The sequence below is a fragment of the Castor canadensis genome, chromosome 7 (assembly GCF_047511655.1).
Source record: "Castor canadensis chromosome 7, mCasCan1.hap1v2, whole genome shotgun sequence".
Classification (NCBI taxonomy): domain Eukaryota; kingdom Metazoa; phylum Chordata; class Mammalia; order Rodentia; family Castoridae; genus Castor; species Castor canadensis.
In genome coordinates, this window is record NC_133392.1 from 155,295,310 (window position 1) to 155,321,849 (window position 26,540).

At 46.2% G+C, this 26,540-nt stretch overlaps 3 protein-coding genes across 13 annotated transcripts in view; 2 read left to right on the forward strand and 1 right to left on the reverse strand.

The window, feature by feature from the left end:
- Positions 1-1,365: 1,365 nt before the first annotated feature.
- On the forward strand, positions 1,366-17,851 carry Masp2 (MBL associated serine protease 2). 8 transcript variants are annotated; one of them, XM_074081359.1, is made up of 10 exons: positions 1,366-1,825; positions 1,962-2,139; positions 2,746-2,877; positions 4,729-4,925; positions 5,218-5,365; positions 7,742-7,860; positions 10,247-10,325; positions 13,131-13,208; positions 13,710-13,784; positions 15,302-17,851. In XM_074081359.1, exons 1-10 carry the CDS (start codon positions 1,538-1,540, stop codon positions 16,063-16,065), a joined length of 2,058 nt encoding a protein of 685 aa, XP_073937460.1. In that variant the 5' UTR covers positions 1,366-1,537; the 3' UTR covers positions 16,066-17,851. The 8 variants fall into 8 exon arrangements, 5 of the variants coding, with proteins under 5 accessions (XP_073937460.1, XP_073937459.1, XP_073937461.1 ...); XM_074081358.1 differs by having other exon boundaries at positions 1,368-1,825; positions 13,074-13,208; XR_012450117.1 differs by lacking the exon at positions 15,302-17,851 and having other exon boundaries at positions 1,404-1,825; positions 10,247-10,336; positions 13,710-13,768.
- Tardbp (TAR DNA binding protein) lies at positions 12,356-26,340 on the reverse strand. 4 transcript variants are annotated; one of them, XR_012450120.1, is made up of 8 exons: positions 26,143-26,340; positions 24,932-25,178; positions 23,576-23,739; positions 22,705-22,845; positions 21,866-22,036; positions 20,920-21,046; positions 19,840-19,978; positions 12,356-19,113 (listed from the first exon to the last, which is right to left on the reverse strand). XR_012450120.1 is itself a non-coding variant. In XM_074081366.1 (7 exons), the coding sequence occupies exons 2-7, from the start codon at positions 25,167-25,169 to the stop codon at positions 19,923-19,925; spliced, it is 897 nt and encodes a 298-aa protein (XP_073937467.1). In that variant the 5' UTR covers positions 25,170-25,178; positions 26,143-26,340; the 3' UTR covers positions 19,134-19,922. The 4 variants fall into 4 exon arrangements, 3 of the variants coding, with proteins under 3 accessions (XP_073937467.1, XP_073937465.1, XP_073937466.1); XM_074081366.1 differs by lacking the exon at positions 12,356-19,113 and having other exon boundaries at positions 19,134-19,978; XM_074081364.1 differs by lacking the exons at positions 12,356-19,113; positions 19,840-19,978 and having other exon boundaries at positions 20,020-21,046; positions 24,932-25,176; positions 26,143-26,339.
- Positions 26,330-26,540, forward strand: part of Ciroz (ciliated left-right organizer protein containing ZP-N domains) — a 44,490-nt gene continuing 44,279 nt past the window's right edge. The window contains 1 exon segment of the mRNA XM_074079672.1: positions 26,330-26,441. Coding sequence (XP_073935773.1) covers positions 26,330-26,441 — 112 coding nt within the window.

Consider the following 26,540-nt stretch of genomic DNA (forward strand, 5'->3'; position numbering starts at 1 on the left):
CCTTCTATGACGAAACATGAAATAGATTTGGTCTTTGTCCCCAGCTCCTGTCAGAGAGCTCCTAAAACCCTCGGACTTTCTTGACTGATAGGAGCAGCTTTTGTCTTTCATAATGGGGTTTGAACTGAGTGTCTACACCTTGAGGCACTCCACAAGCCCTATTTCGTGATGTGTTTTTTTAAGATAGGGTCTCTAGATCTATTTGCCTGGACTGGCTTTGAACTGTGATCCTCCTGATCTCTGCCTCCTGAGTAGCTAGGATTACAGGTATGAGCCACTGGTGCCCGGACTGTTTCTTTTTATTTAGGTTAAGAGGTCCATTAATTTTTTTTTTAACCTATTTTTTTTCCTTTGGTGGTACTGGGGTTTGAACACAGAGCCTCACACTTATTAGGCAGTCACTCTACCACTTGAGCCACTCCTCCAGCCATTTTTCATGTAGGGTGTTTTCAAGACAGGGTTTTGCAAACTATTTGCCTGAGCTGGCTTTGAACCTCGATCCTCCTGATCTCAGCCTCCCAAGTAGCTAGGATTACAGGCATGAGCCACTGGCCACCTGGTTTGCTCTGGTTATTTTAGAGATGGGGTCTCAGGAACATTAGTAGAGTCTGTCAACTTGACTTTCACCATGAGCTATATTGCTGAACTATTTGGTTGTAGAGCCTTGAGTCAGCATCTTTAGGTCTTTCCTCGAGAGGTGGCCACACTTCCTGGAAAAATGGAGAAGCCCATTTCTGGGGCTGGCCTGAGTTCAGCAGCACAGCGTGTATGCAGCATGTATGAAGTCCTGGGCTCAATCCCCAGCACCAAAAACTACACTAAAATCAATCGCACATAGCTACTAGGTTCTAGAAGTCAAGAAGTGCCAGCATCCAACTTGCCCTCAGCTGGGCTGGGTTCCTCCATTTTACCCCACCCCTCAAGAGAACATCCCCAAGTTTCTGCAGGGGCTGTGAAGTACAGATGGTCAGTTTCTTAAACACGTCCAAAAGAACCACGTGCCATTAATTCCTGATTCTGCTGCAGGCCCACAAGTCACTCGCAAGACAGTTATTTCCACCTGTCCTGTCACTGGAGATGAATGACAGGCTCTTGTTCTCACCCAAAAAAAAAAAAGAATTCAAGGGAGGACACATGTGGGCATCTTAACAGAGCAAGATTTACAGAAGCAAAAGAGAAATGACACCCCAATAAGAGAGGCCAGGCAACTTGACTAACAAGTGCTGATGCAAAAACAGAAGTTCAGGCTAGAGCTGGGTGCCAGTGGCTCACACATACAGTCCTAGTTATTTGAGAGGCTGAGATTGGGATGATTGCAGTTTGAGGGCAGGGTTTGTTCCCAGGCTGTCATAGTCCAGGTCTGGTTCCTGGAGCCACCTGGCCTTCCTGCCTAGGACTGGAGTTGGCAAGAGTCATGGTGTCACTTCCCAGAATCACAAGACCAGGAAGGCTGGGGGCAGGGCCAGGCAAACAGATCAAAGGTGAGACGAGCTAGGGCTGTGGGCTTCAGAGTGGCCTGGCCAGCTGCAGGGCCATCATGAGCTGGGTTGGAGACCTGTCTCCGGCAAGGCAAGGAGGGAGAAAGGCCTGGGCCCTCGTGGTCCTTGCCCTAGTTCTACTCTGTAGCTTGGTGGTTGCATCCTCAGGCCCAAAGTGGCCTGAGCCTGTGTTCGGGCGCCTGGTGTCCCCTGGCTTCCCAGGGAAGTATGGCAACCACCAGGAACGGCGTTGGACCCTGACCGCACCCCCTGGCTACCGCCTGCGTCTCTATTTCACCCACTTCAACCTGGAACTCTCCTACCTCTGCGAGTATGACTTTGTCAAGGTGCCTGCTGGGCTCTGGTGGCTGGAAGGGGGGGTGTCTCTTGTGGGCTGGGGGCGCTCCCTGGGGACCAGGCACGGGCTGGCCAGGAGGGAGAGCAGGCAGGCCTGGGTCTTCTCAGTGACCCTCAATTCCACAGTTGAGCTCAGGGACCAAGGTGCTGGCCACACTGTGTGGGCAGGAGAGCACAGACACAGAGCGGGCACCTGGCAATGACACCTTCTACTCACCCGGCTCCAGTCTGGACGTCACCTTCCGCTCAGACTACTCCAATGAGAAGCCATTCACAGGCTTTGAGGCCTTCTATGCTGCGGAGGGTGAGTTGAGGGAAAGGGCCTGAGCTGGCCCCTCTGTAGCTGGGGGTGACTCTGTCTTAGGCACAGCCAATCCTGCCCTGACCTTCAGTCTCCTTGCCTCCCCTGAGGCTGGGTTCAGGTGTCACCTGAATTTCAAAGGAGAGGCGAGTACGTGGACTGACATCATCCACCATGTAAGAAACACTGAAAAGGACTGAGTCCTTTTGGGGACAGGAAGGTGAAAGTTGCGGTGGGAAGGCCACCAGAGAGCACAGAGCCAGAGCTGTCTGTGTGTAGCCTTGGAGCCTGACGCTTGACTTCAGATTCTGGCCCTGCAAGGCACCTGTGTGACCTGGGACGGATGGCTTACCCACTCCGTGCACAGGGGGCTGCTTAAGGGCTCCGTGGAACCTCCTCAGCCCCACCACTGCTGGCTTTGGTAGCCAAATGCTCCCCTCACTAGCTGGTGGCCTTGGACAGGACACTCTTCCTGGTTTAGAAAAGGTGGCTTTTGTGTCTCTTGACCCCAAGACTGTAATGCTTGGCCCGGTAACAGGCCTCCTCTTTGGTCAGCCACTGAGGCCAAGGCTTCCCTCTAACCACCTGCCTGGCCCCTCTCTGCCCCAGACATCGATGAGTGCCAAGTACCCCTTGGAGAGGCGCCCCCCTGCGACCATCACTGCCACAACTACCTGGGCGGCTTCTATTGCTCCTGCTGGGAAGGCTATGTCCTCCACCGGAACAAGCGCACCTGCTCAGGTGAGGTGGGGGAGGGAGGGCTGATGTGCTCTGTCCTGCCTGCCCCGGGACGCACCAGCTCCCCAAGGCCATAGCTACTCTGGCCAGGGCTGTGGAGGGACGGCTAGGCCCTGGCTCACTGGGTACCTCTCCTTCTTCCTTCCCTACTGCTCTGACCTCCTGTCCCCTCATGCGCATGCCTGACTCCCTCCCCTCATTCCTCTTCAGCTTATTAGCATGTGCTAGGGTCCTGTGTACCCGTTCCTGGGCCTGGAAACCACCTCCCCCTCTTGGGTGGCTGTCACTAGCTCTTGGGTGGGAGAGAAAGGACCTAGGTCTGGCTCCTCTTGCCAGGCCTGGCACACCTAGGCTACCTCCCTCCACAGACGTTCAGGGTTTGGGCAGGCCGTGCTCAAAGACACTATTCCTGCCAGTTGACCCCTTTGGCTTCCACAGTCCAGACCTCCTCCCATAACCCCCTGCCAGACTGCCGGATGGCCAGTCCCCTCAGAGGCTGGCCCTGACCCTGCGGCCCCCTGGCTTTCTCCCTGACTCTCTGATCTCTCTTCCAGAGCAGGGCCTTTGACCTCCCTCGGTCCGGCCTGCCCAGCCCAGTGGGTCAGAAGCCAGAGCAGGCCTTGCAGGTCACAGCTTTGGGTCATCCTGAGATGGCTGTTGCCCCTTCACCCCACCCATGACCAAAATAAACGTGGCTCCACCTCCTTCACTGTGGCTGCGTGTCTCTGGGGTGAAGAATCGGGAGGTTGGTGGTGCGCACCTTGGCTCTGTCCCCTCAGCCCCTACCTTTCTCACTCCCCCGCTAGGTGGAAGTCCCTCTGGGGCCACAGGTTCCTTTGCTGGACCCTTCATTTTGGAGATGAGACACTGAGGCCCAGAGAGGGCAGAGGTTTGCCTGAGCTCACACAAGAGGACCACCCCCTAAGGCTCCCCAGAGTTCAGAGTATCCTCAGGTCAACCAGGGGTGATGTCCTCTGGCCCACAGGCAACAGCCACGTGAAGGAGACTTCCCACAAGCCTCCAGCCCACGTACCTGCACCCTCCTCTGTGCCCTGAGGTCAGAGGGATAGGGACGGGGCCCCTCTCTGAGGGATGAATCCCTACCTCCACCGGCAGCCATATTAGTGACCACTGGAAGGAAGGCTGACTCTGTGCACTGTTGACTTTCCCCAAACTGCTCCTAAGGGCTGGTGGGTGGCTCAAGTGGTAGAGCACCTGGCTAGCAAGCCTGGCAAGCTTGAGGCCTTGAGTTCAAGCCCCAGTACCACCAAAAAAAAAAAAAAAGCCCAAATTGCCCCTAAGGCAGAGACCTGTGGAAGGGCCCTGGAGAGATCCTTCCAGACTGTTTCCTGGTAACCCAAGGTGGCTGGGGGAGGGGTTACCCACCACATATAGGTGGGAGCCCCCTGGTGGACACACCTGGGAATCTCCAGGGTGGGCCTGGGGAAATTTCCAAGGAGAGCAGGAAGGCCTAGGGGCTTGTCCTCTCTTTCCTGAATTCCCGGGGACCTTGCGGAGGGGCTCTGCCTCTTCTTTCCGGTGCCTGCCTCCCTCTGGCGGGGCCTCCCTTCTTCACGGGGGTGGGAGTTGGGACCTCTGGTGAACTTCTAGCGCCCGGGCCACCTGTCTCAGCCAAAGCCTCAGGGCTAAAACAGCCCCTTCTTGTCACTTCAGCCAGGCTTAGGGGTGGGGCTTTGGTTTCTATCAGTGCTTCTGGGGCCTGGGAGTGCCGAGCCCCGGCTACACCCAAGGACACAGCTGTCCTGACCATGTCCCTGTTCTGGTGCCCTGCCCCTCGGACAGAGCTGACAGGTGGAGTGCAGTCACGCCACCCCGTCCTCTTCTCTTTCGCAGCCCTCTGCTCAGGCCAGGTCTTCACCGAGCGGTCTGGGGAGCTCAGCAGCCCTGACTACCCAGGGCCATACCCCAAACTCTCCAGCTGTAGCTACAGCATCCGCCTGGAGGAGGGCTTCAGTGTCATCCTGGACTTCGTGGAGTCCTTCGATGTGGAGATGCACCCTGAAGCCCAGTGCCCCTATGACTCCCTCAAGGTATGGATCCTGAGTCCCTCAGCTTGTTCTGAACCCTCTCAGTGACCCCATTGTCTATGGTACTGCCCCTGTGTTCCCCTCCCCGCAGTGACCCCCATCTCCTGCAGCACTGCCCCTCCCCCGGGTTCCTGTCCCTCTCAGAATACCCCCTTTGGCCTCTCCATGGGAGTCCTTCAAAATGAGGACCAGGGCCTCTGTCCCCAGGCTCCTCCCGACTGCCAAGGGGGCGGTGTGCTGTCAGGCAGGGCCCTCAACAGCAGATCCCGAGGTTTCAGGGCCCCTCCTTTTTCAGATTCAAACAGGCAAGGGAGAATACGGCCCATTTTGTGGGAAGACATTGCCTCACAGGATTGAAACAAAGAGCAACACTGTGACCATCACGTTTGTCACTGATGAGTCTGGGGACCACACAGGCTGGAAGATCCACTACACAAGCACAGGTAAGCAATGGGTCTCACATTCAGTCAGGAAGCTCGGAACTTCTGCCCAGGAGATGCACAGGATGGGACCCTTTCCGGCCAGGCCTCGGAAGGGAAACCAGGTTTGAGTGGGTGCTCTGTGAAGCAATGGTCTTTGAAGAGAAAATACTGACAGGACCTCTCTTCCTCCCTCCATCCACCCATCTATCTATCCAACCATCCCTCCTTCTATCCAACCAGACATCCACCCATATATCCATCCATCAATCCATCTACCCACTCATCCATTCACCCATCCGCCCACCCACCCATCCTTCCACTCACCCACCCATTCATTCATTCACTTACCCACCCATCATTCATTCATCCATGCATCCATCCACCCATGCATTCACCTGTTCACCCATCCACCCACACTTATCCACCCATCCATGCATCCATCCTTCCATTCATTCATTCACCATTCCACCTACCCATCTACCCATCCATCTACCCAATCATCCCTCCTATTCAACCATTCAACCACCATTCATTCATCCATAAATTCACCCATCCATCCCTTCTACCCATCCACTCATCCATCCACATCCACCTACCTGATCATTCAGCCTACACCCCTCCATCCACTTTCCCACTCACCACCCATCTACCCAACCATCCCTCCTTCTATCCAACCATCTACTCATTCACCCACCTACCCATTAATCCACCCACCCATCCACCCATCTATCCATTTACCCAACTATCCCTCCTTCTAACCGATCATCCATCCACCCATCCATTCACCCATTCATTCATACATTCACCAATCCACCCATCTTCCCACTAGTCCATCCATCTACTCACCATCCCCCACCCATCTACTCACCCATCTATTCATCCATCTACCCAACTATCCCTCCTTCTATCTAATCATTCATTCAGCCATTCACCCATTCATTCATAAATCCACTCACCTACCCATCTTCCCACCTACCCACACACCCACTTATATAGTCAACCTCCCTCACCCATCCACTCACTCACCTACTCATCCATCTATCCATCATCCCTCCTTCCATCCACCACCCACTCATCCATCCACCCATCCACCCACCTATCTTTCCTTCCTATAGATGCACACCAAGGATATGGAATGCAGAAGCCAGTCTCCACAGTGTCTCTACCCTCAGTCCAGTGGGGGAACAGTCACTGCAACATATCCAGCGCCCTGTGGCAAGCACAGTCTTAGAGCCAAATGCAGGGCGTGGTGAGAGTCCAGAGTGGGGACTGGGTCCAGGCAGGGACTGGGGGCTGGAGAAGGTGCTCTGGGGCAGGAGCAGGTGAGGAGGAAGGCAGAAGGGTGCTCCAGTCTGAAGGAAGACTGCACAGCTGAGGTCCCACCATGCAGCATGTGGAGCTGTATGGTGAGCTGTGGGCGTGAGCTACAGCTGGGGCTGGGGCTACAGTCCTGAGTCTGTAGCAAAACCCACAAATTCTACCCCTCTGGGCTGCCACCGACTTTAACTCTGCCCTCTGGGACCCCTCTGGAACTTCTACTACCTCTTCCTCATGCCAGACCCTCAGATGCTAGAAGCCCAGTTTGGGGCTTCCATGGGGCCACTAATGCTGTCCCTGAAGATTGGCTCCCTGGGGGAAGGCTTTGGGACCTTCATGGGGCTGAGAGCCACCCAGGGACATTGACTGGGTGAGGGAAACCAGCTGCTCCAGCAGTTTAGCAGGCACTGGAGAAGAAGGGGGCTCAGGGAGAGGGGTGGGTGCAGCCAGAAGCCTCTGGGTAAGGGCAGACTGGGGTTTGGGGCCACAGTGGAAGGTGTCTCCCCTGTGGCCTGTCCACTGTGGGAGGGTGCTGGTGAGGGAAAGCCCGGGTCTCCCTGAATCCATCTGGGTCGTTAGTTTCCTGATATCACTGAGCCCTGGTTTCCTCCCTGAGTCACAATGGTATCCCCTAGGCACCATCCTAGGGGCTTTTTTTTTTTTTTTTTTTGGCAATGCTGGGGATTGAACCCAGCGCCTAGAGCCCTACCACAGCTACACCTGGACCCATAGTTTTTGTCCTTTCCTAGAAGTTTCTCTCTCTCTCTCTCTCTCTCTCTCTCTCTCTCGATTTGAAGTCATGCCATGTGTCACATTCCTGGCACGGAGCAGAACGCCATCTTACTGCATACCTGGCTTTCTTCCCTACCAGTGGCTGAAGTCCCAGGAAAAGCAACAAAACTTGATTTGGACAAGCAATTGAGTTTAATCTTACCTTTGCTGTTAAATATTAACACCACCATACTTGAGGCAGACTCTCTTTACATCTTGTTTCATTTGTACACCAAGAATTTTAGATTACCAAATTCAGCCCTACGGTCACAAGACCAAACCAAAGCAAGTCTGGTTTTCTCCGCGCAGCGCAGCCGTGCCCTAATCCAATGGCGCCACCTAACGGCCACGTTTCGCCTGTGCAGGCCAAGTACGTCCTGAAAGACAGCTTCTCCATCTTCTGCGAGACTGGCTATGAGCTTCTGCAGGTGAGAAGTGCCCGTGAACACAATCGCCTGGAGAGTGTATTATTATTTGTGTCAGCAGATTTGTGGGAGGAAAACAGGAGGCGAGCTGGGGGCAGCAATGTAGTCTCTTCTGTACTCTTCTTTTGCTGTACTGGGACTTGAACTCAGGGCCTACACCTTGAGCTACTCCACCAGCTCTTTCTTGTTTTGGGTTTTTTCGAGATAGGATCTCACGAACTATTTGCCCAAGCTGGCTTTGAACTGTGATCCTCCTAATCTCTGCCTCCTCAGTAGCTAGGATTACAGGCGTGAGCCACTGGCGCACAGCACAAGGAATTTTTTTAAGCAGGGATCTATTTTAGTTTAACAGGACAAAGTAGGGAGCAGTGGGGGAGGGGGAAATATTTCTTCCTCCCCACACAGGAAATGAAAGTCAAAACTCCCAGTAAATAAATTTTATTTTTATATTTTTTTAGTCAGAGTTTGCCATTTAGCACAGGCTGACTTCAAACTTTCAATCCTCCTTTCTTAACCTCCTAAAGTGCTGGGATTGCAGACATGTCCCACTTCGCCCAGCTCTCTTATTTTTTGGGTTTGAACTGGGGTTTGAACTCAGTGCTTGCAAAGCAGGCGCTCTACTGTTTGAGACAAACCTCTAATTCCATTTTGCTCTGATTATTTTGGAGATGGGGTCTCTTGAACTATTTGCCTGGGCTGGCCTCAAACCTAGGTCCTCCTGATCTCAGCCTTCCAAGTAGCTAGGACTATAGGTGTGAGCCACTTGGAGTCAGGCTCAGCTCTACTGTATTCTGTTTGTTTCTGCTGTACTGAGGTTTGAACTCAGGGCCTACACCTTGAACCACTCCACCAGCCCTTTTTTGTGATGGTTTTTCTCCAAGATAGGGTCTCTCAAACTTTTTGCCCGGGATGGCTTCAAACTGCAATCCTCCAGATCTCTGCCTCCAGAGTAGCTAGGATTACAGGTGTGAGCTGCTGGCGCCCAGCTAGCAATTATGTTTTATATATTGTTTTGGTGTTGGGGATTGAACCCAGCTTTTTGTGCACACAATGCATGTGCTGTACCACTGAGGCACACCCTGCTTTTTTTTTTTTTTTAAAGCTCCTTTGGAAAGATAATTAAAAATTCTGTTTCTTCCCACACTACAGCAGCTCTTCGTAAAGTGGCTGAAACAACAGAAAACCAAGTTCACTAACCTTGTTCTGTGAGCTTTGTGATAGCACCTTGTGTTAAATTAAGGTCCTCCCTGGTCAACTGATGGCCTTACCATGAACAATTCCTGGGCCCACAAAAAAATTAGACGCCCTGGAAAGAGTATATTCTGCAAAATTATAAATAGTGACCACTGGTAAGGGAGAGGGAGTATAATTTTTAAACATGCTTAGTGTGTTGCTTTAGAGCACAGGTAAGAGATTAACACGTCCTCTTTATGTTCTTCAAAATTGTCACTGAATCCCAGGGGTAAAGAGTAATAACACTGAAATGATAGCTAGCTATGCAGTCCATAGACCTGTGGAGGGCCAGAACCAAAAAAAAGTTCCCACCTTGCAAACTTTGCCAAGCTCGCTCCACAGCTCCTTGGACTGCAAACTTGTTCAGTTTCTTTTAGTTATATAAAAATTCTTGATACCCTTTGAAACATACATTTTAATGTGTATTTTTAGAAAAGCATTATTATATTAAGTCAAAAAAGTTTCCCTATAGGTCAGTGGGGAACAAGCCAATTAAAACACATCCAAAGACACCAGTATATTTAATGGCCTTCCTCTGGCTAATGGCCACCAGCCAGAAAGCTGCATGGACACATTTGCTCCATGCGTGACCAAGCCAGCCTTTCCCAAACTCTTGACCACAACCCTCTGGCACTTTAAAAGTGGTGGTGAGCCAGGCATGATGGTGCACACTGTAATGCCAGCACTTAGTAGGTTCAGCAGGAGGATCGCAAATTCCAGGCTCATTGGGCTATATACAGCTTGTCTCTTCCCTCCCCACCTCTGCCTGCCAAAAAGAAAAAATGTCCTGGGATGTACCTCAGTGCTACAAGGCCCCGGGATTAATCCCTAGCACTGCAGGGTGGGGAATAGTAGGACATCAGCAGGAATTTTGAGATCTGATGTGTTTTTGCATTACAGTTAAAAAAAAAATCAAATTGTTGCAAAGGCTAACATTTGGTTCACAGAGTGACAACACATGAAGGTCGAGTTCAAGCCAGCAGCGTTTGGCAGCTCTGTGCACATGAGCCCAGGCAGCTGGGCTGGGTGTCTAAGCACAGACATCCCGTGTCCCACACGGCAGCCCCACGGGAGCATCATGAGGACCTGGGATAGGAACCAGCTCAGGGAGACTGATGGTGTAAACAAGGAAATTATTTTCTGAATTCCTCTTTAGGGTTCTTTGCCCCTGAAATCATTCACTGCAGTCTGTCAGAGAGATGGATCTTGGGACCGAGCGACGCCAGAATGCAGCAGTACGATCACGGTGACAACAACCTTCACTGTCACTTCTCTGGCTTTTTCTTCCCCCTCTCTCAAATAATTCCATTCACAAGGGCTTGAATTCCAAGTTTGCTTCTTTTCCTCTGTCTCTCAGTTAAAGAGGAACCAAGCTATTGGGGAAAGTAAGTGTGCTCTGAATTTTTCTTTTTAAGTATAAAAGATAGAAGTCTCCTTGTAGAAGATGGGAAATACTGAAAGTTACAAAACACGAGTCGCCATCACAGCACTGCTGCTGGGGTGTACGGCCCTCCACTCACAGGGACCTCACATGTCAACATGTGTGCTACTGTGAGATGGAGCTGATTTTGTCTGTGGTGTCCACTGCTATTTTGAAAACTGAGAATCACATAAGTTTATTTAAAGAAGCATATAGGTTATTTTTAGTACACCCTCACATTTTTAAATACTTAAAAAATTTTTTTTATAGGACTGGGGTTTGAACTCAGGACTTCATGTTTGCAAGCAGGCACTCTACTGCTCCCATCCATTTTGCTCTGATTACCTTAAACCTCAATTCTATCAGCCTCCCAAGTAGCTAGGATTACAGGAGCGAGCACTGGCACCTGTCAGGCATGTATCTTCAATTGTGAAAGCATATACCCGTCAATTAGTAAAAACAGACATTGAAAACTTCTGTTACCCATCTCACTGAACTACCCCTAGGAGTCTAGGGGGAGGCAGGAGATAAGAGGCTGGGAGGATGATGGTTTAAGACCAGCCCAAGCAAAAAGTTAGCAGGACTTCACCTCAATCTCCAAGCTGGGTGTGATGGAGCGTACCTGTGATCCCAACTACATGGGAGACATAAGTAGGAGGATTGAGGTCTGTGGCAGCCCTGGGCAAAATTGCAAGACCCTATCCAAAAACTAGCTAAAGCCAAAAAAGACTGAGGGTCATGGCTCAAGTGCTAGAGTGCCTAAGCAAGCACAAAGCCGAGTTCAAATTCCAGTACCGCCAGTATGAAGTGTTTGGGGGAAGGCTGCAGATGTAGCTCAGTGGCAGTGCTTGCCTGGCATGTCTCCCGAGCACTGAAAAAGAAAATTATTTCTCCATATTCTTTAATGTCCTGTGCCATAGTTACAGACACACAGCCCGCTACCAGATACTCTGGCCAACAGGGAATCAAGCACGGGCCGCTCCCGTGTGGCTGCGCGGTGCGGTGCTCCACACCCGGAGCACTCGGCTCCCATCTGACTTCTGCCGTCCTCTTACGTGCACAGCTGTAGTTAACACCTAGATACATATTGTTTTGCACACTTTATGCAAGGGGTTCCATCAATCAAGTTCCTAGAGGAACTTAAATTGTTTTTTATAAATTTACATTCCCACCAATGAGACTAATTCATTTAGTTAAAAAACAAAAAACAGGAGTGCCTGGAGTTGGAGGTCTGCGTTTGAATCCAGACCGTCACTTTTTGCTGCACACTGATGGCAGATTGGCCATCCTGCTCTTCTCTCATCCATAGCACGACAGAATAGACTTGTCACAGAGCTGCAGTGAGTTAGACAGGGAGGTTGGATATACTTGGCACCAGGCCAGGCACACAGCTATTAGGGTGCTGAGAACTGTTTGAATGCAATTTTTTAATATCCACAACTTTTGGCTGTCTACTGTGTAGAGAACAATGACTTTTATATTGAAATCACTGTCCGGTTTGTGCTTCTGGAGACAGGGTCTAGCTATGAAGCCTAGGTTGACCTCAACTCTCAATCCTCGTGCCTCAGCCTCCAGAGTACAGGGATCACAGGCATATGCCACTGAGGCCAGTACTGTTTTCATTTTCACAGATCAGTTATTCTACTTTATGAGAGTGCTAACATCTGTGAATTCTATTCCAAACTCAAGGTCCAACTGATCAAACCATCAACACCCCACAAAGCTGTCTTGCTACCACACATTCAGGTCTTCTAAAAAGTTGGATATTATAAAAAGGATCCTAAGAACGTGCTTAGTCCTTCCAGCTACAATTTGTGTCAAACCACACCTGTTGTTTTTCTGTTGCTTTTGTCTTTTTTTTTTTTTTTTGGTGGTACTGGGGTTTCAACTCAGGGCCTACGCTTTCTAGGCAAGCACACTAGCATTTGAGCCACTCTACCAGTCTTTTTTGTGTTGGGTATTTTTGAGATGGAGTCTTGCTTTTGTTGCCTGTGCTGGCCTCAGACCTTGATCCTCCTGATCTCTGCTTCCCAAGTGTTTTTTTTTGTTTTGTTTTTGAGACAAGGTCGTACAATGCAATGAAGACTGACTTTGATCTCCCAATCCTCCTGCCTCAACTCCCGATTGCTGGGGTTATAGGCTTGTGACACTCAGGCCTGACCTTTTTCGTTTTGTGACAACTAAGGAACCTCACATGGTTTCTAATTTCCACCTGCTAGGGATGGTAACCACACTCCTCCCCCACAGGGGGCCTCTCAGTCCAGGCCTTTGGTTAGGAACAGGGATGAGAGTGATGCTTTACAATCACACTAGAAATTCTCAGCACTGTACAGGTATTAATCTTGCCTGCCGTGCAGAGGAAAGTTAAGTGTGGCTTTGTTAGCACAGCACACCACACGGCCCGCCCACCCTCCAGATGAGCTGCTCGTGGTCTTCACACCTTCTAGCTAGTGGTGCCAGATCAAACTCAAGGCCTTGAACACACTGGTCAAACGCTCTACCACCGAGCTGCACCTTCTGTGCTAGCCTTGAAATATGAAGGGACTCCTCCTTACTTCATTAGTTGTTGACTGTGGCCCTCCTGATGATCTATCTAATGGCCGAGTGGACTTCGTCACAGGTCCTGAAGTGACCACCTACAAGGCTGTGATTCAGTACAGCTGTGAAGAGACCTTCTACATGATGAAAAGGAATGACGGTAAGCAAATTTTTCCAAGTTGGGGGTAGGCGATAATTGGAACTTGAGCTCTTGTGGTCTGAAAATAAATTTTAACCAACATTTTTGGCTAACGGGGACAAAGGATTAAAAGCCCTTTCTCCCACCCGCTAAGTGAAATATTACAGCTAAAGTGACTTTAACGTCAATTTGCAAGAATCTGAAAACATATCTTATCTAGTAAATGACTACTACAAACACACAATATATTCCAAATGGTTTAATTTAACAAGTCAAAACCTTATCATTAAGCACTTGAGATCTTGATACATATTCAAGTTACACATCTAAAAGGTTTCCACTTTGCAAGCAAACATGGTAATGTAGAGACCTCCTACTTATGAAATCATGTAAAATGGTTATTCAGACACTTCTATCTCTCCCGGATGCTCAAGAATCAACATTTTTCAAGGGGATATTTGAGCAAATGACAACCACATTCTACATGCAGTTAAACATTTTTGCTTTTCCAATGATTTGCAGGTAAATATGAGTGTGAGGCTGATGGATTCTGGACGAGCTCCAAAGGAGAAAAATCACTCCCCGTCTGTGAGCCTGGTAATGGACACATTTATACAGCGATTCATAATTGACAGAAAGTACAACTGGGTGGGAGACAGTAAGCAGAGCTTTAGCGGTGGTAGGCAGAAATGTAACTTCAGCACTTGGCTCTAACACTAAGTTATTTCTTCCAAATAATACGTTCTCATTATCCCCTTTGCATATGGAGAGGTTGTTAGGTGCTGACTGCATCAGTCATTTGATTACTTTTGACCTTATAACTAGGCAAGCATAAAAAATTAAATGACTTTTAAAATTATCTCCAACTATTTCTACATTTATAAACATGAGTTCTGTTGAGTTACTTTTCTTCTCTGGGAAAATGCTATTAAAACCCAAAGCTAATAACTTCATTATTTCCCTAAGCCATTGTTTTCCATGACATCTAAGTTTTTAAACATTAATGCAATTTGCCTTTTAATAGTACTTAAAAAATTTTGCCAGAATTGGCTTCAACAATAGTTGAGAATGATTTTTTAAAAATCTGAAAGGTAATAATATATTCATTACCCCTGTGTTATTTGGCTTAAGTTAGTTTTTCAAACCTAGACTTGGCTGACCCATAAGTTTTAATGCAAGTTTACTGCTGAAATAGGAAACATACATGCTACATTAATGAGCAGAATTAGTGTGCAATAAAGACACAGTGAAATTTAGTGTTTGGATGAATCAACCAGAAGAAAAATAATAATTTCTAAACCTGAAGCATCCTAGCTACAACTGAGATCGTCTAATTTTAAAAACACTTCTATGTTCAAAGGTGAAAGTAATCTTGCAAATCCTAACAATGCCTTTGATTCCTACTTTCCCAGAACCCATGGTATATAACCCAGTTTAAAAAAGAAGCAATGAAAGGTCATGTCCTTTCACCTATACACATCATCCAGCACATCAGCTCAGACAATTCTTGCCTGCTCCATTAAGAAATTTCCTTTTTTTTTTTTTTCTATTTTTCTTTTTTTGATGGTACTGGAGTTTGAATTCAGGGCCTCACAATTGCTAGTCAGGATTTGAGCCATGCCCCAACCCTAATTCTTTTAGCAAAACAATGTAACTTCCTAAAGTTCATTTTTACTCATCTCATTTTCCAAGGAGCTAAGAAATACCTAAAAGATTTATCAGGTCTTTAAACTGTTTTAAAACACCTCATTCAGCCAGGTACGGGTGGCTAACACCTGTAATCCTAGCTACTCAGGAGGCAGAGATCAGGAGGATGGTGGTTCAAAGCCAGCCCAGGGTAACAGTCTGAGACACCGTATCTGGAAAATCCCATCACAAAAAAAGGGCTGGTGGAGTGGCTCAAGGAGTAGACCCTGAGTTCAAACCCCAGTACTACAAAAACAACTAAAAACCAAAAACACTTCACTCTCCCATATAGGGAACAACCAACCAATTCATGGGATATAATTTTTTGGGTGGTACTAAATATACATACTACCAAACTTGTAAAAAAAAATTGAGAAAAACACCATTAGGCTTGTATAAAGGCTCTATGGGTCTGCTTCTCTCACCAGTTTGTGGACTGTCCACCCGCTCTACAGAAGGTCGTATATACGGAGGGCAAAATGCAAAGCTTGGTGACTTTCCCTGGCAAGTCCTGTTACTAGGCAAAGCTACCGCAGCAGGTGCACTCTTATATGACAACTGGATCCTAACAGCTGCTCATGCTGTATATGAGCAAAAAGATGATGCATCCTCCCTGGACATTCGCATGGGTGCCCTGAAGAGACTGTCACCTCATTACACACAAGCCTGGGCGGAGATTGTCTTTATACATGAAGGTTACACTCATGGTGCTGGTTTTGACAATGACATAGCGCTGATTAAATTGAAGAACAAAGTTGTAATCAACAGCAACATAATGCCCATTTGTCTGCCAAGAAAAGGAGCCGAATCCTTCATGAGGACAAATGACATGGGTACAGCATCTGGATGGGGATTAACTCAAAGGGGTTTTCTTGCTAGAAATCTAATGTTTGTGGACATACCAATTGTGGACCATCAAAAGTGTACTGCTGCATATGAAAAGCAGCTGTATGCAGGGGGAAAGGTAACTCACAATATGCTTTGTGCCGGTTTAGAAGCCGGCGGCAAGGATAGCTGCAGAGGTGACAGTGGAGGGGCACTAGTGTTTCTAGATAATGAGACACAGAGATGGTTTGTGGGAGGAATAGTGTCCTGGGGTTCCATTAATTGTGGGGAAGCAGATCAGTATGGGGTGTACACAAAAGTCATTAACTATATTCCCTGGATTGAGAACATAATTAATAATTTTTAATTTGCATGTTTTGAAACAGTGAACGGTTATTTTTAGAAGTACTTGTAAAAGATCTTAGCAGTAATGGGAACTGTGAAGCATTAACATGGCAGATGGCACTCCACTCAAACTAGGTGAGACCGTTAAGGGCGCTAAGTCCACTTGCCAGTACAATAACACCTTACTTGCTGACTCAGGAGGATATAAACCATTACGGAGGCGTTCATCATGGCCAACCTTATTCTTTCATAAGCCGTTTGCCAGTTACTTGTCCATGTCCCTTGACTGTTTTTTGGTTTTAGACCTGTGCTTACTGAGCTCTGAGAGTGCTTTACATCTTACAGCAGTACTGGCTCAGCAATAACCTTGAAGACAGATAAACTGAAAACACCAATACTGTTAAAAAGCAGCGAAATGAGCCAGGCGCTGGTGGTTCACACCTGTAATCCTAGCTACTCAGGAGGCAGAGATCAGGAGGATCGCAGTTTGAGGCCAGCACAGGCAAAAAGCTTGCAAGATCCTATCTCAAAAAAACCCTTCACAAAAATAGGGCTGGTGGAGTGGCTCAAGGTGAAGGCCCTGAGTTCAAGCCCCAGTATCACCAAAACAAAAACAAAAACTGCAGTGAAATGTAATTTTCCACTTATCAAATTGTCAGACAAAAAGGAGCATGGAATAGTACTATTTCACATTGTCAAGGACAATATAAACTTTTTTTTGGGTGGGACTGAGGTTTGAACTCAGGGCTTCATGCTTGCAAAGCAGGTGCTCTACCACTTGAGCCACACCTCCAGCCCAATATAAACTTGCTGAAGGACAGTTTGGCAATACATTTCAAGTCTTAAAAGTCTTAATTTTGACCTAGTAATTCCAATGCTAAGAATTTAACTCAGCTGTAAGAATGTTCTTAGCAACTGGAAATAATCTAAAGAATGTTCAACTTCAGAAGACAGCCTAAAACCTGGCATTTCCACAAGATGAAATACACCAGAAAAAAGTGGCAATACTTTATATATAGTATTTATATATATTTGGAAGATTCTGCACCCCACTCCCCTTTTGTAGCCCAGGCTGGCCTCAAACTTGCAATTCCTGCCTCAGCTTCCTGAGTGCTGGGATTATAGACATGTATTACCAATGCCTGGCTTTTTTAAGTGAGCATGAAATACTAGGACACAAGTAAGCCAAACAATAGACCAAAGATGGCACAACAGAGCTGAGTAAAAAGCACAGAACTCTGCACTCCCAGCACAAAGAAGAAATTACTCACACAACTCAGTTACAGAGGAGTGAACTGCCTACTTGCTCCTACTAAGGAGGAAACGTTAGGTGCCGAGCTTACCTTTAAAATCTCATTTGATTTTTGGATGGCTTTTCTTCCCTGATGTTTTAATAGTGAACTTTAATATTAAACCATTTAGTAAAGTTTTCCAGTCTAGACAGTTACCATTATAAATAAAAATTCACTTGAGTTCAGTTGGGCATATAAGGTGCAATTTCTTGAGACTATTTTTAGAGGCAACTTTCCAGTATCTCTGTCACATATGAAAAAGAAATCATGTTTTCCAGTAAGACTCCAGACACTAAACTGTTGGTGTCAACAAAACTTTTTATTCAACTGTGATTCAAAAGAATTTTTAGAATGAATGCATTTAGATGATCAAATAGACTTTTAAAAACAAATCTTTGCCAAATAGTTGAAGTACTTCTAAACTTCGTTTCTTTCTTTCTTTTTTTGGAGTAGAGTAACTACCCATGGCTGTGCAGTACCATAAACACGTTAATAAAAGGCTACTCAACATTGAAAGCCTTCTACGACCAATAACTAGCTTTAACAAGTAAGTGTAAATAAGGGATTAAAACCATGCCATTGACAAGTTAACTTACCCCTGGGCTCCTTGGAGGCTTGTCAGTTTAGTCTGTGGAGGTCCCCGAGTACCATTTTAAGTGTTACCATGTTACTGCTGCTGAATAGTGCAAGTGCTAAAATGCAAAATTCAGACGGTACAGGGTTTGGAAATCATGCAGATTTAGGTGCAGAAAAAAAGAAAATTTAAAACAACTCAAGATCCTTTTACAGATGAAAAATGAGTTAACAAAACAACGTGGCAATCACAAGTCTAAAGGATGACTTCATTTATGAATGTCTCAAACACAAAACTTGCAAACGACAAACCTATGTTTCATAATCTAGTTAGGTAAGGGCATTAGGTAAACTACCAACAATACCCCGCCACATTCTTCCAGTTAGAAAATGAGCTCCTCAGTTCTCCCAGGATTAATAGTCACAGAACAGTACAAGAGAATCAATGTATTACTGCTTTTACATTCTTAGCAATGCATCGTCAGAGTCAGTTCTGTAAGCAAGTTTATTCAACATTATATCCCCTCCTCTTTGGAGGGCAAAGCCCACTTAACACTGCAACAGACAGCCCACCCTACTACTTCTTAAAGCTGTTAGGCTTCTTAATGGATCTCAGGCACAAGGTAATTTGTGGTTTCTTCTACTTTACCCCTACTGCAATTAATTCCACTTTTCAAATTCCAAACAGAAAAGTGCTCAACATCCCTTCTTTGCAACTGATATGCTTTGCTACAAAGCATTTGAAAATAATCAACGTTTTGCCCACTCTCCCAAATAAGAATATTTTTAGAAGGCATGGTTTCCCAATGGAAATTTATACAGGCCATGTAAACAGAGCATCACCCAAATGCACAGAGGCACTAAGAAAAAGCTGGAGGGTACTGCTTACCATTTTAGGTGTGGTCACCCAGACTTATTAAAAACTATATTAAAAAACCAAAAAAAAAAAAAAAAAAAAAAAAAAAAAGAAACCAAAAAACAAAACAAAAAACTTTTCACTTTGAACAATGCAAGAACAAATAGCAATTAAGTCTGGGTATCAGGTGTCAATGCATGACAGGTGATGAATCCATTTGACTTGAGACAACTTTTCAAATAAGTTTATTTGAAGCAAAATAAACTACTGCCAAGAAACTTTATGAAAGTTCCATCTCAAAAGGGTCAAAAAAGGGGAATTAACTGCTATGAATTCTTTGCATTCAGGGCTGCAAAACAAAGACACATATTATTTAAATCAGTTTTATTTAAGAATTTCCAACATTGACAACTCTTATAAAAAGCATCCAAGCACAGGACACAGAACTGCAGCAAACAGCATTCTTAGGTGTAGCTAACAGACATGAGAACTTGCACCCTTCTGGAGACACCTGAGCTCACTGGTGAACTCTGCTTCCAGTACTCCTGCAAAGCACACCACAAGCTCAGTTCATGTTCTCAGCCCATCAGCTTCAGTTCACGTTCCCACACTTACAGATCAGTAACAGAAGAGAACACACACCATACAGCATTCACAGCAGTTGACAAAAGGGGAGGGGAAGTACAAGTATCATTTCACTTAACACATTCAACTAACGTGGGTTATCTAGGAACAAAACTCAAAGTCTTCCAACAGAAGTGGATGTCCTTTGAATGCAAAAACATTCGTACATTATTTGCTACCATTGCTCTCTGCACACGCTCTCACCAAAGCCACAGGAATGAGAGACACATCTCGCCAAGTTAAAAAATATCCATTATGCACCACCAAGTCTCTGCACGCGCTCTCTCCTTTTCTCGCTCATACTAGCCTTTCATGCCTCGGCACCACCATCAATCCCACACAAGGTTTCAAAAGTTCAAACAGCCTTCTGGTTCCATATCACAGCATTGCGTTCATAGCGTTGATACGATTCCATGAAATAAAGAGTAGCGGATAAAAATGGGACACCCACCGTCAAAGACGCAGCCTGTGCGCGTGATGACGAATTCTTGGATGAGAAAGCATGTAGACAGACGTATTCCTATGGCAGAATATTTACAGCACTACTTTCAATGAAGTGCTTCTTCCATAAACATTTGAAATGAGATGAACTGCAGAGATTAAATGAAGGCTTCATATCGTACTTTTGTATATGAAGGGAGACAAGTGTTAAAAAAACAAAACCAAAAGAACCAAACACGGTGACATCATGCTCTCCCAAAAGGAGATTTTTCTAAGGAAAAAATCCATATGGTAGGGGTTCAAATGAAAACAAAAAAAAGAATGTAGTTCTAACCAATGGTTTCCACTTTGAACATGCAAAGAATTCACTTAACGAGTCCAGGGATAAAATGTTACAGGAGAAACCTTTTGATAGCAATTGTAGTGTGTTGGTTTACCAATCAGGCAAACAGCAGTTCACTTTCAGCCACTCAATATTTCCACCCTTTATGTAACAAAACTTATAAAATTCCTTTAGCTCTTCCTCTTTTTCTAAAGAAAAATGTCAAAAATACTGCTGAATATACTTCACACTGAACAAACCAATTCTGAAAATTCTCAGTACATGTTATTTTACAATATACTTACCGTGAGTTTAGAAAAATTTGAATTCCCACCATCCCACACCAACCAACCCTAGCCCACCCTTACATCCCCCAGCCGGAAGATTTAGAATCCATGCTCGAGCCAAAGCCTCCATTGAAACCACTACCTGACCCCGCATTCGATGCAGAGCCCCAGCCAATTGCAGCACCAGAGTTAGAACCACTGTAAGAGTTATTTCCAGAACCAAAAGCTTGATTTGGCTCTCTCTGCATGTTCCCCTGGCTTTGGTTATTACCTGATGGGCCTGACTGGTTCTGCTGACTGGCTAACATGCCCATCATACCCCAACTGCTCTGCAGTGCTGCCTGGGCTGCAGCCATCATTGCTGGATTAATGCTGAAAGCACCGAAGTTCATCCCTCCACCCATATTACTACCCTGATTATTTCCCAAGCCAGCTCCACCCCCTCTACTGTTACCAAACCCACCCTGATTCCCAAAGCCACCTGGATTACCACCAAATCTTCCACTTCTTTCTAACTGTCTATTGCTATTGTGCTTAGGTTCGGCATTGGATATATGCACGCTGATTCCTTTAATGATCAAGTCCTCTCCACAAAGAGACTGGGCAACCTGTAAGAAATAAGTGATTTAAACAATGATTAAACCTCTGACTCAGCTGGGTACCAGTGGCTCACGCCTATAATCCTAGCTACTCAGGAGGCAGAGATCAGGAGGATCGTGGTTCAAAGCCAGCCTGGGCAAACAGTTCTCAAGCCCCTATCTCAAAAAATCCCTTCACAAAAAAGGGTTGGTGGAGTGGCTCAAGGTGTAAGCCCTAAGTTCAAACCCCACACACAAAAACCCTCTGACTCATATACCAAAACAGCAATACAACTTAGATTTTGAGCATAACTTATCTAAGTTGGAAGGAAAATATGCACTAAGTGCTCCTTTCATTTAAGTTTAGCAAGGGCAGCAGCAATGTTTCTGCTTGCTTTCGAAAGATACATAAAATACTCTCAAGGGCCACACACTGATAAACACCTATGCCCACACAGCCCTACCTCACAAGGACAGAAAGCAAGGGTGGCTAACCAGATGGAATACTTTTTTCCTCCATGATACTGGGGTTTGAACTCAGAGCCTCACACTTGCTAGGCAGGTGCTCTACAAATTGAGCCATTCCAACAGTCTTGTTTTGTGTTGGGTTTTTTTGAGATAGGGTCTCATGAACTATCTGCCCGGGCTGGCTTCAAGCCTGAATCCTCTTGATCTCTACTCCTGAGTAGCTAGGATTCCAGGTATAAGCCACTGGTGCCCAGCTGGAACAAATTATTACCAATGTTATTTTGTGGTGCTGGGTTCAATACCCAGCACATGTTAGCCACACACTGTATCACTGAGCTACATCCCTGGACCATGGAACAAATTATTACAGAAAAAAAATACCTGATCATCTGCAAATGTAACAAAGGCAAAAGCCCTGAATGGTTTTGGAATGAAGACATCCACCACTTCTCCATATTGACAGAAGAACTGCTGCAGCTCTTCAGCAGTCATGTCCTCTGTACAACGCCCAACAAACACCTTTCTGCTTCTCAAAGGCTCATCTGGGCTTTGCTGGTCAAATCAAACACAATAAAAAACATCAGAAATACTTTCTGAGCAATGCAGAATCTTAACAGATGAAACATTAAAATGTAGGCACACTTTTAATTTCTTGTATCAATACTTCTCTATCTTGTAAGCCTTTAATGGAAAAAAAAAGTTTTATTATGAAAGCATACTTAGACTTAGGAGAGTCCAAGACTGAGAAATGTCCTGGCAATGATATTCCAAATAAGTGAGTCTTCTTTGTTTACTTGGAACAACTTAAGACAAAATAAATGTATTTAAATTAATGTACTTCAGATTGCTTTTATATTTTAAATAACTATGTAACAAATTGTCAACTTGACAGAAATACCAAGGAAAAAGGAAATGAACAAAGTTTGAGCTGGGGGTGAAACTTATTGGTAGAGCACTTGCCCAGCATGCCCAGAAACCCCTGGTGGGCTGAATCCCCAGCACTACAAAAGATGACAAAGTTTTTGTTTGGAAGAGTAATAAGCTAAATATTTCAAACCCACAGAAAATATCCGGCACACATTAAGGTCCTAAGACTCCAACAAGGCAAGTTTCCTGCCACTTACTTTTCCAAATGTATTTAACATTTCATTTTAGTGTCTTCTAAGGAAGTTTGTCAGCAAAAATTCCCAATGACAGGAAAAAAAGGAAGAGCGAAATACCTTGGAATTAGGGAGCTTACAGTCACACCACCGTCCATCTATCATATGTCGTTGTGACATTACTTTCACCTGGGTTTCGTATTCCGTAAAACGAACAAAGCCAAACCCTTTTGAGTGACCAGTTTTAATATCTTTCTTGACCTAGAAAAGATGATTAAAATTTACTCTTCCCACCTACACAACACACAGGCACACACCCAGAGAGATCTTCTAGCTGGGTGCAGGTGGCTCACACCGGTAACCCTAGGTACTCAGGAAGCAGAGATCAGGAGGACTGAGATCCGAAGCCAGCCCTGGGCAAATAGTTCACGAGACCGTAGGTACCTCGAAAGAACCCATCACAGAAAAGGGCTGGTGTAGGCCCCGAGTTCAAACCCCAGCACTGGAAAAACCATAAAACCAAAAAACACCATACCAAAATGGACTGGAAGTTTGGCTCAAGTAGTAGAGCACCTGCTTTGTAAGTGCAAAGCCCTGAGTTCAAACCCCAGTCTCACCAAAAAAAAAAAAGCAATAGGAGGGAACCCAGATCATGTTAACAGTAAAGCAAAACTCATTTTTGTAACAGAGTTTTAACAGAATGCTTTACGACAGGTGCAAAGACAAACCGTAACTAGTTACATGGGAACAGGAGCAAACCTCCCATTAACAGAGAAAGCTGATGTGGGACCTCCCTAAAATTTAGCCTCATGTTGCCGCAGGACTTTATCCAACTAAAGGCAATACATGGCACCTGCACAAAGCCAGTTTTTTCAGGCTCTGCCATGGATAAATACTGCACAGCAAACACTAAACATCCATGCGCTAAGCACAAAGGACGGCACCAGGACACCAGGTGCACATTTCACTACTTAACAGAACCGAAGTTTACCTGCACCATAAGAACTTCTCCGAAGGTACTAAAATAGTCCTTTAGGTCCTGCTCAGTTGTTTTCCACGGGAGACCCAGCACTATTAAATCAGATGTTTTCTGGACCGCTCTTTTCACTTTCACTGCTGATGAAGCATCCGTCTCATCCATTTTCCTTTTGTTATCTAAACAAAATGAGCAAAAACCTTTCAAAAATCTTCATTTAGTACTTTTTAAAAAACACACTAACTCGTCATAAGTGAGAAGCAAACAGATCATAAAAACACAGACTCTGGCAGAGTGGTATTAGCTCTTAAGAACAGCTCACACAGTAAAAGGGCAGTACCACAAAAAAACAACACGACAAAAAACCCCTTTTACCACCATATGTGAATTAAAATTTTTGTTTTCCCAAAGCTTTCAACAATGGATACAAATTAATTTTGTAGTAGGAAAAAAAATCTTCAGGTTATTATTGAAAACCTAACCTTATGTTATTTAGATGAGAAAAATGGACTAAATGACATTTATTTAAAAAAAATTTTTTTTTTGAGATGGTTTCTAACTATATTGGTCAGGATAGTCTTGAATCCCTGAGCTCAAGCATCCTTTGGTCTCAGCCTGGATTACAGCTGTGTACTACCACATCCAGGTAAACTGACACTGTCACAGTATCAAAAGGTAAAAGTAATACAAAGATTTATCAACCAGTATATATTAATACCACCAAAATGTACCCTCTTCCTTGGCACACATCTTAATCTTTATGATTCTTTTTCTTAGATTTATAGTGTCAGTGATAAAAGGCTGTAAGAATAAGACTAGAACCTCAAAATTATTATTAAGACAGCACTAATTCAAGACTTTGGCTACTGCTACTGACTTTCACTTAAGATTAGACAAATGAATGATGGAGGACTGCAAGGACACCAAAGCAAACAGTGGGGCACTTAGGAAGAATCTCATAAATCTGATATAATTGGGATCCCCAATAATGCTTTCCATTTGGCATCAACTTGGCAGTAACTGTTCTGATAACTTATATTTAAAAATACAGTTTTCTTCTTGTGGTTTGAGTGGTAGAGAGAGTGCCTTCCTAGCAAGAGTGAGGCTCTGCGTTCAAATCCCATACCACCAAAAAAAAAAGTTTTCTAATTCTCAATTTTCACTATCTTAGACTAGTTATGTTCTAAACTAACTAAAATAGTAGTTTAAGGAAACAGTTGGGGTTACAGGAGATGTCTGCCATCAAGAGAGCAAGGGCTAGGGATGTAGCTCAGTGCTAGAGCACATGAAGAGGCCATGATCTCCAACTTAAGTGACACACAAACCCAACCACACCTAAGCATTACTGCAAAACCCAATGGGGTTACAAACCTTTGGGATAGTTGACAACGTATACCAGATTTCCCCAGCCAGCATCCGGGGCGTGCAGAATTCCCTCCACCAGCCGGACACCTCTCATACACTGAGATACTGGATTCCTATAGCGCAGCCCACAGGCCCCTGGAAACTGGGCTGTAACGGTGGACAGTAGCACTGTCCCGTCGTCTTCAGACGGTATCTCAATGGGCTCGTCATTCTCATCTTCCGTTACCCGAATATATTCAGACATCTTATTTCTCTTAAAGGAAAAAGAGAGAGATGAATGACTAACACTTGTGTCACAGTAACTGTCTCTTTGTAATCAGTTGATATTACTTAATGTTCTGACCCCCTCCCCCCACAAAAAAAAAATTCTCGCCATTTGTATTCTTATGCTTCATTTGTTATCCCTAAAAAAAGGCAAGGATAGTGACTTCTATAAAAATGTCCTGCCCTGCTAGCTCATGAAGGATTTGAGTGCCTACTCAGGTGCTGAAACTGTGGCAGGCTGGTTACAAGGGCAGCGGTTAGCAAGAGAGAAAGGGTGAAGGCGTAACTACTTTGTCGTGGTTTTGTGGTTGGTTTGGAGACAGGGTCTCGCTCCATAGCCCAGGCTGGCCGAGGGCTGGGATTACAAGCGTGCCCCACCACGTCCAGCTACAGTGTTTTATCATGCTCGTGGTAGAAGTAAATAAATCTGAGAGTCGAGAACCTAAGTTGATAGAGGCACGTGCGTGTGGGGGCAAAGCAGATCCCCCGAAGCAAGCAACGCCCAAGCCAAGTCCTCCTTCGGAAGTGAACCGGAGGAGCGGGAAAGCAGGTGAGGAGATGTGAAGGACGATCCCTGATTTGGGGTGGGGTGGGGTGGGGAGGGGAGCGCTCCAAACTTGAGCCGCGGGGTCAGCGGCGACAGGTCCTTCGTGATGTGGGCCGCCACCTCCCAGAAGCCAAAGCGAAATGGCCGAGGGAGGAGTTTCTCAGCGCGGCCCAGGGTGGGGAGGCAGGGGCACAAGGCTGGGGTGGCACCGACTGTCCCCAAGTGCAGAGATCGCACTGCCCGGTCCTGGTGGGGACAGACCGAACCTCCGCTAAAGGCTGCCCGGCACCGCGGGCCCAGCGTCCCTGCCCCGGCTAACCCCCTCCCCCACGCCAGGCCCTAACGACGCTGCCGCGCGAGCCCGCTCGGGCAGGACGAGGCAGGCCTGGTTCCACGGCTCCCTTACCGAGGCGGAGGCCGAAGCCGCTGCGTCCGCCTTAGGCCGCTCCCAATGCGGGAGCCGAGGCACCCAGGGCGTCCTCAGTGAGAAGCGTCCGCGACTCACCCGCTAGGCCGCAGCTAGGAAGAGCGACAGAGAAACTGAAGCAGTGAGGGGTCCGAGAGCAGCCCAGCTACCGCTTCGTTCCCACAAAATGGCGCTAGGGCCGCCTCCTCTCCGCCCCCGTCCGCCGTCGTCCCCTCCCACCGGCTGCTCTTTTAGAGGGGGGAGAGCGCTGCACCGAGACAGCACAGCCCTCTCCTCAGGTGGTTGGGTTCCATTCTGAAGATTTGAGCATGTGGAAAGTATTGGAAAACTGTGAAAAGATCAGGACTTTGGGTTGAAAACTAAAAGCTGAAAAACAT

What these genes read in the sequence shown, in the direction of transcription:
- Masp2 (XM_074081358.1), top strand. Translation starts at nt 1,538, where the DNA reads ATGAGCTGGGTTGGAGACCTGTCTCCGGCAAGGCAAGGAGGGAGAAAG. An exon ending in GAACAAGCGCACCTGCTCAG is followed by an intron (nt 2,878 to 4,728) that starts GTGAGGTGGGGG and finishes TCTCTTTCGCAG; the next exon opens with CCCTCTGCTCAGGCCAGGTC. An exon ending in CATGATGAAAAGGAATGACG is followed by an intron (nt 13,209 to 13,709) that starts GTAAGCAAATTT and finishes AATGATTTGCAG; the next exon opens with GTAAATATGAGTGTGAGGCT.
- Tardbp (XM_074081364.1), bottom strand. Translation starts at nt 25,169, where the DNA reads ATGTCTGAATATATTCGGGTAACGGAAGATGAGAATGACGAGCCCATT. An exon ending in CGTTGTCAACTATCCCAAAG is followed by an intron (nt 23,740 to 24,931) that starts GTTTGTAACCCC and finishes CATTTTGTTTAG; the next exon opens with ATAACAAAAGGAAAATGGAT. An exon ending in GAGAAGTTCTTATGGTGCAG is followed by an intron (nt 22,846 to 23,575) that starts GTAAACTTCGGT and finishes CATCTTTTCTAG; the next exon opens with GTCAAGAAAGATATTAAAAC.